This window comes from Nilaparvata lugens, chromosome X (assembly GCF_014356525.2).
Source record: "Nilaparvata lugens isolate BPH chromosome X, ASM1435652v1, whole genome shotgun sequence".
Taxonomy (NCBI): domain Eukaryota; kingdom Metazoa; phylum Arthropoda; class Insecta; order Hemiptera; family Delphacidae; genus Nilaparvata; species Nilaparvata lugens.
The window spans coordinates 6,827,954-6,844,957 of NC_052518.1; the positions used below are offsets into that span (position 1 = coordinate 6,827,954).

A 17,004-nucleotide genomic window follows, 5' to 3' on the forward strand; every position below is an offset into this window, starting at 1 on the left:
CTTGAAATGGCTTTCATGTTTGGCATTGACTGAGTTTATATTAATAACCAAATTTAGCTTTTGGGGCAGAGCTCGTTCGTTAGGACTGACAGTAAAGTCCGGCTGTTCTGGTGAAAAGGATAGATTTTGCTCTTGTTTTATAATACAGTTTTCCTGTCGCAGTTCGGGCAGTTTAAAGAGAATTGTTTTATTGAATAAGACGGGATCTGAACCCATTTCACTAGATCAGTTATTTTGATTTTTAACTAATAATTAACGTCGCGTTTCAACCAGTGAATGCCAAAGGGGGAAGCCATCTTCAAAAGGTAGGTGTTATCCTTTTTGAGTTTTTCTTTGCTAATTAACCACAAAGATTGTAAATTTAGCAGCAGCGAGTAGCTTTCCCCATTAATTTCAAATCAATAATGTTTTTTATAATAAAATTAATCTTGTTTTGTTCAAATGTAAAATATGTTAAAGACTCATTAAAGTTCTAGTTATTCTGTTCTCTTTTGTTATCATAGTTCTTTCCCTTCTTACATAATTGGTGAAAGCACATTTCCTTACAATATTAAAAAAGAAATTGTTCATTTTCATTTTCTAGAGGATATTGGGAAACTGAATAAATGAAAAATCCAATTTTCCATATTTTACTGTCATTACCTTAGACAATGTCATTTTGCACAATTTTACCATATTTCAATGTCGTTACCTACCTTAGACAAGGTAATTTTGCCACATTTTATTGTAATTGTCCTAGACAATCTCATTTCTTTTCACAGAAATTTCTTGCAATTCAATATCTTCTTTGCTCTGGACATCACTTTGATGTCTATGCCTCAGCGATGAAGAATCGTCAGACAAATTTGAATCTGGAAAACAAAAAAAATGGATATCATGAAGGATGGTTACGTGATTGAATAAGCAAAACATGCACACCTAATTTCAAAGTTCAGTGAGTTTGGATTGATACATCGGATGTAACAAATACTACATTTGGGACTCTTATTTGAAATACTAAAATAATGTATTGATGTGCCGTATTCACAAATAATATTTTAATATATTTTTAAATAACCAGAAACTTACTTTAAGCAGCAAATTTCCATTGTATAATCGACTCTTAATTTATTGTGCAGTGATTGTTAATTTATTCACTGATGATCATGTTTCAGTTAACTCTTCGAATATAAAGAAAAATGAGTACAAGAAAACTTAGTAGGTTAAAATATGATTAAATAAAGTCAATGATACTGGATCATTTGAAATAAAGGCAATTTACTTGATTGAAACTTCCTTTGAATCAGAAGGAGGGATGATGAAATTCAACAAGACTAGTTTGAAATCAGCACGGCTTTGACAATTGGATGTTTCTTAATACTCCAACAACTGACTTCTTTCTCTTCAAAGTCGTTGCATAATGTTGTGAAAAGCTTACTTTTCGATACAGTTTTGAAAATCCATTCCGACAGCTGTTATTAGATTGATTGTGATGTAATGTTTACATTATAACATGGTCGCAGATAAAGAAATATTATTATGCTCTGCAAACGTTGACATCAAGGATATAAGTTCCACATAATTTATAAAAAAACTAGGAACACATACCTTGCCTGTTACTACACCCAGCTCGTTTGCTAGCTATTTTCGCTTCTTGTTTGATAATTAGCTCGTTGGTTAGTAAAGCCTCATGCTTTATTTGGTCCCCTAGCCTTGCGGGTACATCTGGTATTAACCACTGAACAGCCAACATTACCAGTGATACAATATTCTGAAAAAAACACAGATTGCAATATTATTCTACTTATTGACACAAGAGGTACACTAAGCTCTGATTGATAAATATAATAAAGAGCATCAGTAGATCATGAATTTGGGTAGTACACTCTCACCACTGGATAACTGTGTAATACCATACAGAAAACATAGCATAAGACGATATCTCATGATATAGGTCGTTTATGTCGCAAATTTCAAGCCGATTTTTGTTATCTCATGCCGATTAAACTGTCTATTATTTCTGTTGAGGCCGAGTGAGAGTGTAAGAACGGCACAGTTTGAGAGACTACCAGCTTCACAGAAAATAACTACTTGAGCTATCGGCTTGAGTTGATAGTGAAATGTCGAACATGAACACCCTATATCATGGGATATCTTCTTATGCTATCTTTTCTTTATGGTTTTAATAAATTTGTACCAAATATTTCTTTATAATTCCAACTAATTTGGTTGTAATATAACCAATAAATGTATAATTTATATAATATAAAGGTTGTAATATGTAGAAAAAAGAGTTTGTTACTGAAGATGCATATTGAAATATTCAAATTATAGAATCATAGTTGAGAATTTTTCCCTTTATGGTTTTCTTCTATTCAATTCATTGGACGGCTGTAGTTGTCAATAAAATCCAACTCATTTCCTTTCTCAAGTCCGCCAATCGCCGTAAACGACCAACTCTGATAGAATGTTTTTCTTTACAACTTGTACTATTTACGTCCCTCATCGACCGTCCGTCTACGCTCAACTTCCTATATCAATACTAAAAGGCCGACCACTAACGATAGGACAAGTATGTCGAACATGTGTGAACGGACAAGTCTTCGAACGAAAAAGACATTCACTAAGAACGATAAGGACAGCTCAGAAGGTGTATCATGGATATTTTTAGCCCTAATACGCTACAGCATCTTCTTTTGGGGGAATAGTAAAAATAATTTATATAAAATATTTAAGATGCAAAAGAAAGCTGTTCGTGTTTTGGAGGGCTTGCGGCCATCCAATTCATGTAGGCCCATTTTTAGAAAATACAGGTTTCTCACGGTCCCAGCATTGCACTTCCTTGAGACTGTAAATTTTGTCTTCAGAAATTCAGAGAGATTTGAAGGAAATGTAGTTTGCCATGGCTATAGCACAAGAGCAAAGAGTTCAGCTGTATATCAGTACCCCGCTCACAGACTGACACTTTTGGAAAAAGGACCATATTATTCGGGACTGAAGCTCTTCAATTGTCTACCTGAAATAATACGGTTATGTGGTAGTCATAGGCTTTTCTTGTCTTCAATTACTAATGTACTTGTGGAAGCGTGTCCCTATACAAAGGAGGAATGTTGTGGTGCCTTCATACTTTGAGTTGATACAGATGCATACACTTTGCATAGAAAAATGTTCATGACACATGTTACATGCCACTTGAGCTCTGCTCAGATTTGTGGCTTCACGTAACAAATGACAAAAATAATAATAATAATATGGAATACAGCGGTGGGGCTGTACCAGCAAGAGTAATGTGGATGTGATTCAAAGGTTCCAGAACAAAGTTTTGAAGAGCATTGTTGTTGCTCCAAGATTCATCCGGAATGCCGACATCCACAGAGATCTGGAGGTGGAGTTCGTCTCATCAGAAATTGGACGATTTTCACGCAAGCATGCAGACAGGATCCAACGGCATTGAGGGTGTTCAAAGGCTAAAAATAAACTTTCTACTCGTGATATTTTTCAAAGTTTTTCGATTTGTATATCATTAAGCTATCAAAATGAAAAGTTTTCTCAGGAAAACATTTATTTCCGATCATTACTTTTTGAGATATGAGCGTCTAAAGTTTAAATTTTTGGGACAGAACATTTCAAATTCGGTAAGAGATTAATCCATGCGATTTAGAGGATAGATTCTTCATAGTATTGTTGAATTTTTGTTTTACTAGATCAACAATACCATGAAGAATCCATCCTCTAGATCTCATGGGTTCATCTCTCACCGAATTTCAAAATGTTCTGTCACGTAAATTCAAACATCAGGCGCTCATATCTCAAAAATTAATGATCGGAAAAAATTTGTTATCCTGACAAGACTTTCTCATTTTGGTAGCTTGATGATATACAAATCGAAAAACTTTGAAAAATATCACCAGTAGAAAGTTTATTTTTAGCCTTTGCATAGCTTTAAAATGAAGAAGTCGCTCAGCTACTTGACAACACACATATTCTGCGCAGATTGAAGAAGACCGAGCCCTTAGAATTGTGGAATGAAAGTGTCAGACGCAGAGCAGGGTTTATAGTGTGAATGTGTTTCTATAATAGATGATAATTTTGTTTACCTATATATTTACTTATTCGTTAATAATATTTGTAAGCTAGTTGCTAGAAGTAGTAGTCCCGGTGAGAACTACCTATCTTATTAATATTGATTTAACCCATTATTATATTACAAAAATTGTTCATTGATTTTTTTTAGACTAGATTGCAATGTATAAAACAGGCTTTATGATACTCGACCAGATACAGAAATAACTTGAGAGAGGATGCGCACCGGAGTAGTATGTATGAACGAGGTATACGCAGCTCAGATATTCGAATGTACAACCTGTCACTATCCCACTTAAAAAAAATATCAGGGAGAAATTTCAGAATTCAATTGAGAATGGATCTGCTGTCTATTGGTGCATATTTAGTGGAGGAGTTCAATGAGCATTAAAAACCTCAAGTAAGAGGTTTAAGAGGATTGTTAAGGATTACATGCCATTTATTGGTAATTGTGTAAACTACTTCAATTATGAAACGCAAGTCATCCCCTCTCCTTTCATTTTTCTTGACCTTGGTTTTGTGCGAGGAGGCAGTTTCCGCTCTGACGTCTTCATGTCAACACATCGTTCGTGTCATCTCGCCAATAATTGGCTATTACGTGACGTTCTCACTTCAACTTCCCGTAAGTTTTCTCACCTATGATTTACAGTAATTGCTCAATAGTTAATAAACTCGGTCCTCCGTAATTCTCATAGTGCTATCTTTCACAAGGATAGCACACATTTTATTGTTGTATGAACTTGACAAATCCATATACCCCTTTAGTAGAAGGTCAGTGGATGAGATGAAATAAATATATAGAAAACGAAAAACAGCTGTTTGAAAGCAGCTTCTAACATGAAAAAAATAATTACAATAAATAAACCACTGTTAAATTACACATTATTATGATCCAAAAATAAGGTAACCTCAAATAGAGCAGCGAAGAGAGAAAATCCAATTACAATAAATAAACCACTGTTAAATTACACATAATTATGATCCAAAAATAAGGTAACCTCAAATAGAGCAGCGAGGAGAAAAAATCAAATTACAATAAATAAACCACTGTTAAATTACACATTATTATGATCCAAAAATAAGGTAACCTCAAATAGAGCAGCGAGGAGAAAAAATCAAAGATACAAAGACCTAACCTCAAAAAAATTTGGATCGAAGCCTTTCACCGATAACTCAACTTGTCCGTCGAGCATGTTTGTTCACACATGTTCGACACACTTGTCCTGTCGTTAGTGGCCACCCTAAGAAAACGGACGCCCGTATGAAATTCGCTCCAAAGCAGGCGCTTAAACTAAGTCTTTAAACAATCTGGAAAATGGGAAACGAGGATATTCTCACCTGAAATACAACTACAAATATAAGTCTAGCTGCCAAAATCTTCCAGTAGATGAGAGGCCTCTTATAGTTTTTGGATGGCGGTTCTCTGTATTCAGCATACCGACAGTGGTCGATATCTTTGTAGGTCGAATTAAGCGGAGGAGTGAAGTCTCGAATGTCAAAGTAGGCCAAAGAATGGTTCAAGAATCCTCTGTCTGAATGGTCCTCGCTTACTGACATTTGGTAGACCAATTTCGGTATGAAGTTCGATGAGAATGCTATTATGAAAGCCTGGAGAATAATAGAAACAAACAACATTAGTGCAAAGATTTCATAAGTAAATGAATTACCAAATATATCGAATAATTGTATTAATAAAGGATGATTTTCTAGTCCTGTTACCAAGTTTCTAATGCAATTTATAAAACGGGAATTCAGTTGTAATTAAAAATGTATAGTTGTTATACACAGAAGGAATATAATATTTTTCCACTGACTAGCAGGTAACCCGTGCTCCGCAAGGGTTTGATTTGTAACTTGACAAACTGAGAACTTAACCGACTGGAATCTTGAAGTTTGAAATAGGCCTATAACCATCCTCGGTGAATTAAGAATTTATAAGCAAAATTTCATGTTAATCGGTCCAGTAGCTCAGACGTGATGATGCGTCCGTCATACGTGAATTTTCTATAGTTCTTTCCTTAATAGATTTCTTAGTAATTAAAGATTATTAAAGAATATGCTCAAAATGTCCACCTCTACACGCTTCGACTTCTTCCACCATAATATTCATGTTCCATGACAAAAGACATCCCGTTCATAAGACTACCAGAACCCCCACAGAATAATTTTAATCTCAAAATGTATTAAGAGGTTGACCTACAACTCTAAAACTTTAAAACACATACGAACACATCTATCTGCAAATACCTTTTATGTTACTACTGTACAGTATATACAGTCGAACCTCTGTGTAACGAAGTCGATTATCCCGAGAAAAAATTCGCTGCCGAGAGGTATTCGTTATTGAGAGGTTGTTCTGTCAAGAAAACTGCCAGGATCCTTTGGATCTTATAATATCGTATCACAGCGGTAAATAAATGAATATGGTACATAAAACATATCGCGAACGTAAGTAGGGTACCTATTAGGCCAATATTAATGTACAAATTTGAAAATTCATGCTGTTGAAAAACATGTTTTTTAATATTTGTAGAATGTAATAAGTAAACTCACCAATTTATTTCCAGAAAGCTTGATTTGTACTATTAGTAGAACTTAATCGAAGTACATACTCTGAAGCAATATTTTTCAACTTTTTACACTACTATTAGATGGAACGCAAAATACGGTTATTTTGTCAATAACTATAAATACTATAATAACTCAAATTTCCTTTATATTTTTTTTTGTTTTATATTTGAAAAAGTGAGTAATATCGGTTGAATTTTGCATTTGAATAAAACATCATGTTCGATAAACGACTCACATCTATTCAAACAGTCGGTCATGTCTGGTACACTATTTTTCAGTTTTAATCCTTGCCTGATAATTTTGAAAGCCTCTAGAACTTCTTGATCTGACGGATTCTTCTCCTCAGGTTCATTAAAGTCATCATCATCATCATCATCATCATAGTCAGTTCAAAGAATTGTGAATGTGTGACAAAAGCAAGAATGGGAAAGTCCAGTCGTTCACCTGCCTGGTCTACAATAATGACAAGCTCTTTGAATTCAATTTCCGACATGTGTTTCACCCTCTATTGACTGTCTACCAACCTATCTTCTTCCTACCTGAATTACCATTATTTTTAGTCTATTGACCTTTCTGTTGAAACTAAAGAATTCCTTGAAAATGACAGTCTGCTTCCTATACACACTACACTTTGTATGCTGAAGTCAAGAGAAAACTTTGTTGTTGAGAGGTCCGAAATTCGTTAAATAGTGGTAAATAAGCAGCCAAAACTCAAAAATGTCATGGGACCAGGTAAAAATTCGTTGTGTAGAGGATTTCGTTAAGTAGAGGTTTGTTATAGAGAGGTTCGAGTGTATTATATTACACTAGTATATTATATTGTATCTATGGTCAATAAATTGATCATAATACAATAGTTGTTTTGATTTGATATCAAGTTATAATAAGTATGAAACAAGGAGGCATTATTTTAATTTATTAAAAGACACCTACTGTAAGGCTATTTCGGCTTGGCGGGATTATTCAGTAATGTATTATTCGAGCAACAAATCCACTTATTGATGAAACACAGTTTTCATTTTTCATATCCACATGTATTAAATTTGTTGACAGGACTGCAGTTTCGCATTGAAACCAGCACATCTTCAGCTGTACTGGAGATATGTAGGTTTGAACACGAAAATGCAGATTTAATAAATAATGTGGACGTGACAAAATTAAAACTGTACTTTTTCAACTATGGAGAAGTTTCAATTCAAAAATTAATTTATTTCGCAAAACATAATACATTATTGCAAAACATTGCAACTAGAGCTCAAAAATACAAAAAAAATACTAATGAAAAACCACTTCGAAGTAAAAAATATTCTAACATTATTAGTTTTGCTTTAAAAGACAAAAACATATAAGCGAAGTTCCACAATATCAATTGCTATTCAACAAATTCATTCATTTCAATTGAAATGAATTGAATGAATTCGTTTACTCGATAAATTAAATTCGTTCATGTGCTAAATTTTTGACTTGCAATATTTAAATCAATTATGAACTGAATTGTTGGGTGTGCTTAAATTTCTAGTTTCATTCAAAATTTAGACTTTTTGAATAATTACCAAGTTACTGTTCTACATTTCTTTATTTTAGACTCTAATAGTACCTATTTGATTCAAAATTTACATGTTTATCTGAGTATTGAAGAGTATTTTGAAAAGTGAAAGTGACATAACCAACATTTTGATTTGGACAGTATAGTATAAATTGGAAATGGAATAGTTTTGGGCATGAGCCTGTTGTGCCTTTCCTCATGTTAAGTATTTGTACACAATGTGATAGATAAATAGGTGAATAAATAAATTGGAATATATACTTACATTAGATATAACAGCGAGCTTGCCAAGAACGTCGAGTATCCTGAACCATACACCAATATTGGGCGCTCGCTTAGGTACCGGCCGTCGGTAAAAGGTGAGAAACTTTTTCGCGTCCAATCGCATCTCGAAAATGTTGTTAAGCAAAGCAAACAGCGGAGCCAGTGGAAAAGCAGCCACAAATATGGTGATGAACCCGTACTGCATCACCACCTCCAAGTACTCGTAAAAGAGACCACGTGGTCCCCAGTCCAGCAATTTATAATCTTCGGTCCACTGGCGTGGAGCCATCGATTCCATCGCGTCTTCCGATTCGTTTTTCGTCTCCAATCCTGTGGAAATCATCAGTGTGGTCCACCATTTGTAGGCAAGTCTAAAATAGAACATAAATAAATAGATGGTTAGAATTCATAGATGTATTAATACATAGATTTTAATTTCAATTAATTTGTTGCTAATTTAGAATATTCAAGACATATTACAAACTCTTTATAATATGACATATCATTAAAAAATTAAATAAATAAACATAATTTCAATTTAAATTTATTAAAACACACAAAACAAGACAAAACAAAATAACAAAGAATTACAAAACAAATACAATAAGATGTTACAAATATAAAAAAACCATGGGATTTGTGGTTGGGTGTGTTGGAAGAGAAAGTAAAAAAAGAGAGGAAGATACCTAGCCAACTATGGTTTCCCATGTAATAGGCAGGCAAAGAAGAGAAGAGAGAAGTGATGAGGAAAAAAGGGAAGGGAGAAATGGGGGGAAGGAAGAAAACAGAGGAATAGGTACGCAAAATAAAGGTAAGCAAGTCCACTGAAAAATGAAAAAAAAACTTTTTTTTTTATTTCTATTAAAACTAGTCACTAGGACTAACCATTAATTTTGTTCTGTTATTTCTTATCCTAAATGATTTGATTGCTAAAGTCTTCCAGTGAAGCCTACAGTTCCAATCTATAATTTAACTACTTTAAATTATTTCACTACACTTTTATTCAATATACTTTTTTCACTCCACTAGCACTACACCAACTCGAAGGGCTTTGTTCTCTTCAACCTCCTAGTGAGTTCAGTGTTGTCTAGTAGTTGGATGACTTTGGTATTGTCGTGTGTCGTGTTGATGAAGACGTGACTCATGATGGGCTGCCAATCGTCTTATCTCACAGGTCACATAGGGGATGTGCAGATCTCGGTGCAAATCGCTGTTCCTTATGTACCAGGGCGCATTCACCATGTTCCGCAGTACTTTGTTTTGGAATGTTTGAATCTGACTGATGTTAGAAGTTCTAGAGCAGCCCCAAAGCTGAATTCCATACGTCCAGACAGGTTTTAGAATTTGTTTGTAAATCAATAACTTGTTGTCCAATGAGAGTTGTGATTGACTGCCCAACAGCCAATAGATTTTACTGTATTTGAGTCCTAGCTCGCTCCTTTTCATCTTGATATGCTCTTTCCATTTCAACTTGGCGTCAAGATTCATTCCAAGGTATTTTGCTGTGTTGCTGTGTGGTACTACATCCCCATTCAGATTTATTCGAATCGGGTCATTGATAATTTTGTTTGTGAAGTTGATATGAATAGACTCCATCTCATTCAATCGAATTCTCCATTTTTTGGTCCAGTCACTGAATCTGTTGCTAGCATTCTGTAGTTTTGAGGCTGCTTCTTGTACTGTTTCCCCTTCTGCCAGTATTGCAGTATCATCAGCAAAAGTAGCTATTGTCACTGCATCCAATTCAGGAAGATCGCTTGTGTACAGCACATAAAGAACTGGTCCAAGAACACTACCCTGTGGAACTCCAGCCCTTATTTCCTTCAATTCGGAGATGTCGTCACCTTGTTTTACTCTGAATAATCTGTTGTTGATGTATGATTTTAAAAGTTTTACAAGTTGAGTGGGGAGAATTTTATGAAGTTTAATGATCAGTCCTTCATGCCACACTTTGTCAAATGCCTGTGCCACATCAAGGAAGATTGCTGAACATATCGATTTTTTCTCTAATGACTTCTCTATTACATTGGTGATTCTATGTACTTGGTCCAGGGTTGAGTGCTTCTGCCTGAAACCAAATTGATAGGCTGGTATCAGATTCCTGCTACTTGTATCAGATCAAACCCAGGTGCTTTTTTGGTATTCAGATTATATTTTATTTCTTCTTGAACCTCATTTATAGAAACTGGATCAATCTCTGTATCTAAATCATCTATTATATCTTCTTCAGGATCAATTTCAGATTGAATGTTGTTTGGCTGGAAGATTTCTTCTAGATGATTAGCAAATAAATCTGCCTTTTCTCTGTTATTTCTTGCCCAAGTACCTTCTGGTTTTCTAATTGGAGGGGATTGTAATATTGGCCGCTTAATTCTTTTTGTTGCTTTCCATAATGAATAATCTGTATTGGCATCAGCTCTCAAATTTTGAAGGTTTTAATGGAATTTTAATGGATTCCTCAGTTAGTTTCCTTATCTCTCTTCTCAATTGTTGTTTTGTTATTCAAGATATTTTTGTCAGCAGGATCACGAGTTTGTTGCCATCTTCTTCTTGCCCTTCGTTTTTCTAAAACAAGTTGTCGAATCTCCAGAGGGTAATTGCATCCTTTTGTTTTCCTGGTATATTGTCTGGTGTTTTTCCAGGCTGATTTCTGGATTTGCCACATGAATTTTCTGCGGCTTCATCTAGCTGCTCAGTTGTTCTAAGTGGAATATTCAAGTTGATTTCATTCTCCAAATCCACTTTAAAAGCTTCCCAGTCTGTTGTTCTGTTGACTAACATTGGTCTGTCTTCTTTCTTTATTATTCGTTCACTAAGTGTGAGAATTACAGCTGAATGATCAGAATCCAGGTCAAAGCTCTCTTCAATGTCGATGAAATTACTGGATATTCTCTTTGTTATGAAGAAATCTAGAAGATCTGGAGTTTTATTCAAATCTGTTGGCCAATACGTATGAATGGAATTGTTGAATGGAATTCGCATCCCAGCTCCTGGATAGCCTCTCTGAGTTCTTTTCCTTTGGTAGTCGTGAGTCTTGAACCCCAATCCTTATGCTTGGCATTAAAATCTCCACCCACTATGAAAAACTAATGAAAAAACAATGCTGGAGCAGAAATCTCGAGTCATATATCTAAATGGAAGAAGAAATTACTGTATGTCCAGTTTTTAATATCCAGTTTAATATTTCCGCTGATCTTATTGTCCATGAGAAAGTGATTTGGAATAAGGTTTATTATTTTAGTACCTATGTAAATTAACTGCCTCCTTATACATTCAATATTAGTGTTGTAGGTTACATATTTGTTAGCAGTGGCCCTTAGATTATAATAATTGAGTGTAGAGTTTAATGTGAGAGGAAAATCGGATCTATATTTTAGTAAGTACTCAATTACGGTTTATTTGTATAATTGACGTAGTCATGACCTCAAAATCACTAAAAACCATATCCGTTGGATAGAACCTGGGTTTGCTTAATATAGTTTTAATTATCAGTTTTTGTGCTACAAATAATTCAGAAATATGACAGTTGAAACAGCCTCCCCAAACAACTATGCCATACTGCAGAATTGACTTGACTAGAGCATGATACATCATTTTCAGGTGGTTCTTATTAAGAATTTTGTTAACTTGGTAAAATTATCTAATTTTTCTACATATGTATTTAATATGAACATCCCATTTAAGGTTTTCATCAATTATGATTCCCAAGTACTTAGTATTAGTGACTTATTTAATGGTGGGGCAATCACAATTACCCAAGAATTATTCATACATATACTTAAAAATAATAGATTAAAGCTAGTGAGTTTATGATCATATCACATGCGTGTATGTGCAAGTGCACGTCAGATTATGCATGAGCCGAGAATCATAATAATAATATTTTATTTTCAACAAAAGTATAGCAAAACAATATAATACAGTTGAAAAACGTCACAGATAAATAACAGAATAACAGAAAATATCAGTAATAAAAAAAGCTCCAATAACATTTTTAACAATTTATGAAATTTGAAAATTAATGATAATTTTTCTCACTTTAACAAGAATTCGTCAACATCATAGAAAGCCTTCTTACTAAGAAAAGAATATAGTTTTGTTTTGAATAGTTTTCCCTCAACAATACCTCTCGAATCAGCTGGAAGTATAGCAAAAAATCTTTGTCCCCTATAAGTAGGTGTTACCTCAAATACACTCAGCCTATGTCTCTCAGCTGAAATGTTAATCTTTCTGCTAGTGTTATAACCATGAATATCTGAGTCAACTTGGAATGAATTCAACATGTAATATTGATTTGAAAATATACAATGATGGAACAGTTTGAATACTTAGGCTACTGAAAGACTCCCGACATGTCTCTATAAATAGAGACTCCATTGGAACCGTTTACATCAGTCTAGTTGCCAATTATTGAATTAACTACTATCATAGCCACCAAAATTTTTCATAAACAATGATTATTTTGAGATTTTGAAAATTGAATAAACAAATATCCACTAATAAAATTAGTAGAATTGATGGTGATGTTGTGAAATCTCTCCATAATAAGAAAACAAAGATATTGTCAAATTTCACTAAAAAATTATTAAAAACTTTAAAACAGTAGCATGGTTTCACGTTTACCAACGCATCATCAGCTGTACTGAGGAATGAGGATACAGAAACATTTTTAACCTAATCTTAGTAATGAATATTTTAATATTATGTATAATACTCATTACTTAATTTATAACTATTGCCACCCAATTATTTAGGAGCTCTAGACTACTAAGATTAGGTTAATAATGTTTCTGTATCCTCATTCCTTAGTACAGCTGATGATGCGTTGGTAAACGTGAAACCATGGTACTGTTTTAAAGTTTTCAATAAATGTTCAGTGAAATTTGACAATATCTTTGTTTTCTTAAAATATCCACTTAATTAGTTATTCATTACAATAATCTTACCTTCAACAAATAGCCACTAAATTAGTCATTTATTAAGCAATCTTTGTTGACAGATTCCTTTGAACATCACGACGATGATATCTTTTGTCCCACAATGGAACATGCTCTTGAACCAAACTTATCAACTTTTCATTGTCCATAGTTACAACTTTATAAAACAGAACAACTTCAAAAAACAAAAACAAACAAGACTGTGATACAATTTTAGGTTGGGAACACTTTGTTGTCTCAGTTCGACTAGTTAGTTCGGCCAGAGCCGGAAAATTCCATTCAATTCGGATCGAAAAATTGATCGGCCGGAGCGGGCGTATGAACCTGTTGCAATGGACGAGCATCTATTCCTTTCTTTGGTGGCGTTCGGTAGTTTTCGGCCGATGCTAGTTCGGACGAAAACGGTTCTAGTGGACGGCCCACCTACAACGTTGTGGCTTGCATGTAGCTGTTGACACTGAACGCAACCAGAACGTGCATGCTTTCAGTGTGAGTGTTCCTATCGCTCTTTCTATAGTTTGTTTCTCATTTGCGCGCTTGCACATACAGTAGAGCACCGGTTATCCGGAGGTCCGCTGGGTGATAAAAAAAAATGAGATCCCTTAAGAACTTAACTATTCTGTATTCCAAGCGGCTAATTGGTCCGCCGTAATCAAGGTCCAGAACAATATTTTATTTATTTATTTATTCTTACAAAAATCTAGGAGTGCAACAGGCATACAGCCCAAACGCACTCATGAATACAGGAATACATTATTAAAAAAAAAATAGATATATATAAATACTAGAAAAGTAATAAAAGAGAATGTTTAAAATGGTACATGTGAAAAACAGACACGAAAAATAGTATAATAGCTACTTTGAGAAAGAAAAGAATAATGTTAATGGTAAATGATAAAACTGAATTTTCATTATTCAATAAGATCAATCATAACCACATAAAATAACAACATATAACCTATGTATTACATATGGTTCTAAGAGAAGTGATAAAAGAACTAGAGAAAAAGGGATCAAAAGGGAAGTGGAAAAAATATTATAAGTTAGTTAGTGGAAAAAGGGTGACCATGGAGAGAACAAAGAAAAGGCCATTGTGAACCAGAGTAAATTAAGAACAACAGGTCTATATTACTCTTCAATTGAAGAATGATGACATTTTTCTCTTGAAGCTCCATTTAGACAAGGAGAAGAGATCCACCTGACCATATTTTAATGAATGGTAGATTTGGCTTACTGTGCCTTATTGAATTACACAACATGGTGTCTATTTAACTACAATATGGAAGAATGATATGTGTATGCAAGTCATATTACATACGACACATACTACCAAGTAAGCCAGAATTCAAAGTTTTAATTATGTCTACATTTTGGGTTGGAGAACTCGCTCGAAAACTAACTGTTGTATTGTAATCTTTGAAGCTTGCAACTTCTAATTATATAGAGTTAATGAAAATTATTGAAACAGCTAAATATTTCTCTTATAAGAATAATTTGACAGTAGGTTACGTCGGGGATACTATTTGAAATGAAAATTTACTCTCTCGCTTCAACATCTTTGACCCTCATATGAATTCAAATTCATTTTTTTAATCGACAAGGTGGTCATGTGATACATGAGTTCGATACAGAGGTTCAAGAGAAAATGAATGGCGTAGACCGCAAATTGATATCTCAACCCGTATCACTTTGTTGATTAGTAAAAGTTGTAAATTATGTTTTATATTATCCAGCTGAAATCATGTGTCAGCGCATGAAGGACTGTCTGTGTGATAGCTCCCAAATAGCCTCAGCTGATGTTATGAATGGATGAATGGAAACACTGTAGTAACTGTATGCAATGGATTCTTCAGCTGACTAAATAATAAATCAAAACACATTTTTTCTTATGCACTTTCAGTGTTATTTTTATATCCTGAAAAACGACGAAGAAGTGAGTCAATTTTGTTGTCCAACGAACTTGACCTGTGAAAAGGTTCGAAGAATACGTGTTCAAAATTCGAAGCTGATTGATCAATTCGTTCTAAAGTTATTGTAGAACATACAAACAGACGGAAACGACTTTCATCTTCAGTAAGTCATAAGTGAGAACTCGCTGACTCGTTCAATTAATGCTAGTTGAAAGTTAGTCTCTCCCAACCTGCCTATCTAGGATGCAAGTGGCAACTAGATCTTCTAAGCAGTTTAGTGATAATACCCCGTCATTTATAGCCCTATCCTCCGTAACGAATTCACTTTGTTACACATTAAAAATTATAACTTGAAATAGACTCCAAATTTAGTTAAACTAAGACCATATATTTAGTGTAAATAATTAAAATTATATCGAGATAAATGACATTCATGGAATTACATTTTCGCTTCAGCTGCTTGTCAGTAAAAACCCTCAGGGGTCGTGTTGGCCCCTTAGACCAGTTATAGAATAGACACGCACCATTGTATATTCATACTGAAAGTCGATGAAGCCAACATCTACTGTCATATCGCCCCATCGTGACATCAGCATCGGATAGAAAACTTTTCTGTAGAGTTTGTTTACATTGTTTTCCATAGCAGATTGTGTCTATTTCAACAGGAACGCAGCGGGAGTTTACCATTTTCATAAATGATAATTGACTTTCATCTGAAATAGACACAATCTGAAAGTTTTCTATCCGATGCTGACGCCACGATGGGCGATATGACAGTATATGTTGGCTTCAGAGGCTAGACTTCCCAGCGTGTCTATTCTATAACTGGTCTAAGGTTGGCCCTCAAGTACAGCCAAGCGGACGCCGGACATTAGAACCAGATTCTTTGTGTATAATGAGGCCGCTTTGGTCACATGCGCCACTGTTTTCACGACCAATACACGGCGGTCGTGTATAGTCGAGACAAGGCAGACAGCAGACGACCGCTGTATGATAAAGTTTTATGTTCAATGAGTGTGTAAAGACACATTCGTTTCATTGACCCACTATTGAAATTAGGACATACGAACTTTTGTACGTGCAAAATCAATGTGTGTGTAACTAGTAGCCTGACAGAGGTAAGATGCAAATTAAGAGATGAGCTGGTGCTCGCTACCCGTGCAGACAAAGGGCCACTAATGAGGGTAATGAAGCGGAATCAGAGACCAATGGAGTATGGTAGTTGATAATAGAGAGTTAAAAGATGTAACCTTTTTGAAAATATCTATGAAACAATACCCAAAGGACAGGTAATGTGACCCTTTCTCATTTCTAAACCCCTAATTTACATTTGAGTTTCAAAAATTAAAAAGAAAATACTCACGGCAACACCATTTCTAGAATTGTATTGAATGTTTGTTGTCCAACCATTATAATTCCTAACTGTATGCATAGTTCCATAAGACATCCGCCAGGGTTGCACTGGAACAACAAAATTGAAAACATCATCACAGAAATATCGAGATGAGAACTCAAAATAGTCACATGGACGGGAAGGGGCTTTTTGCAGGCGAGAATTATGTTTCTAGTCAAGGCGTTAGCCGAGACTAGAATTTCATTTGAGCATTGCAAAAGACCGCCGTCACGTCCAAGTAACGTACACTATTTTTTGTCATAATAATCTAAAGAAGAATAATAATTGAGAAATAGAAAACATTACCTGCTTGTGTTGAAG

General features: G+C 34.6%; 1 protein-coding gene across 1 annotated transcript in view; it reads right to left on the reverse strand.

Annotated features, from left to right (window-relative positions):
- Positions 1 to 622: 622 nt before the first annotated feature.
- The window catches only part of LOC111051138 (anoctamin-5), a 52,537-nt gene continuing 36,155 nt past the window's right edge, over positions 623 to 17,004 (reverse strand). Inside the window, 5 exon segments of the mRNA XM_039442319.1 lie at positions 623 to 851; positions 1,588 to 1,750; positions 5,401 to 5,670; positions 8,445 to 8,814; positions 16,654 to 16,751. Coding sequence (XP_039298253.1) covers positions 736 to 851; positions 1,588 to 1,750; positions 5,401 to 5,670; positions 8,445 to 8,814; positions 16,654 to 16,751 — 1,017 coding nt within the window. The 3' untranslated portion in view covers positions 623 to 735.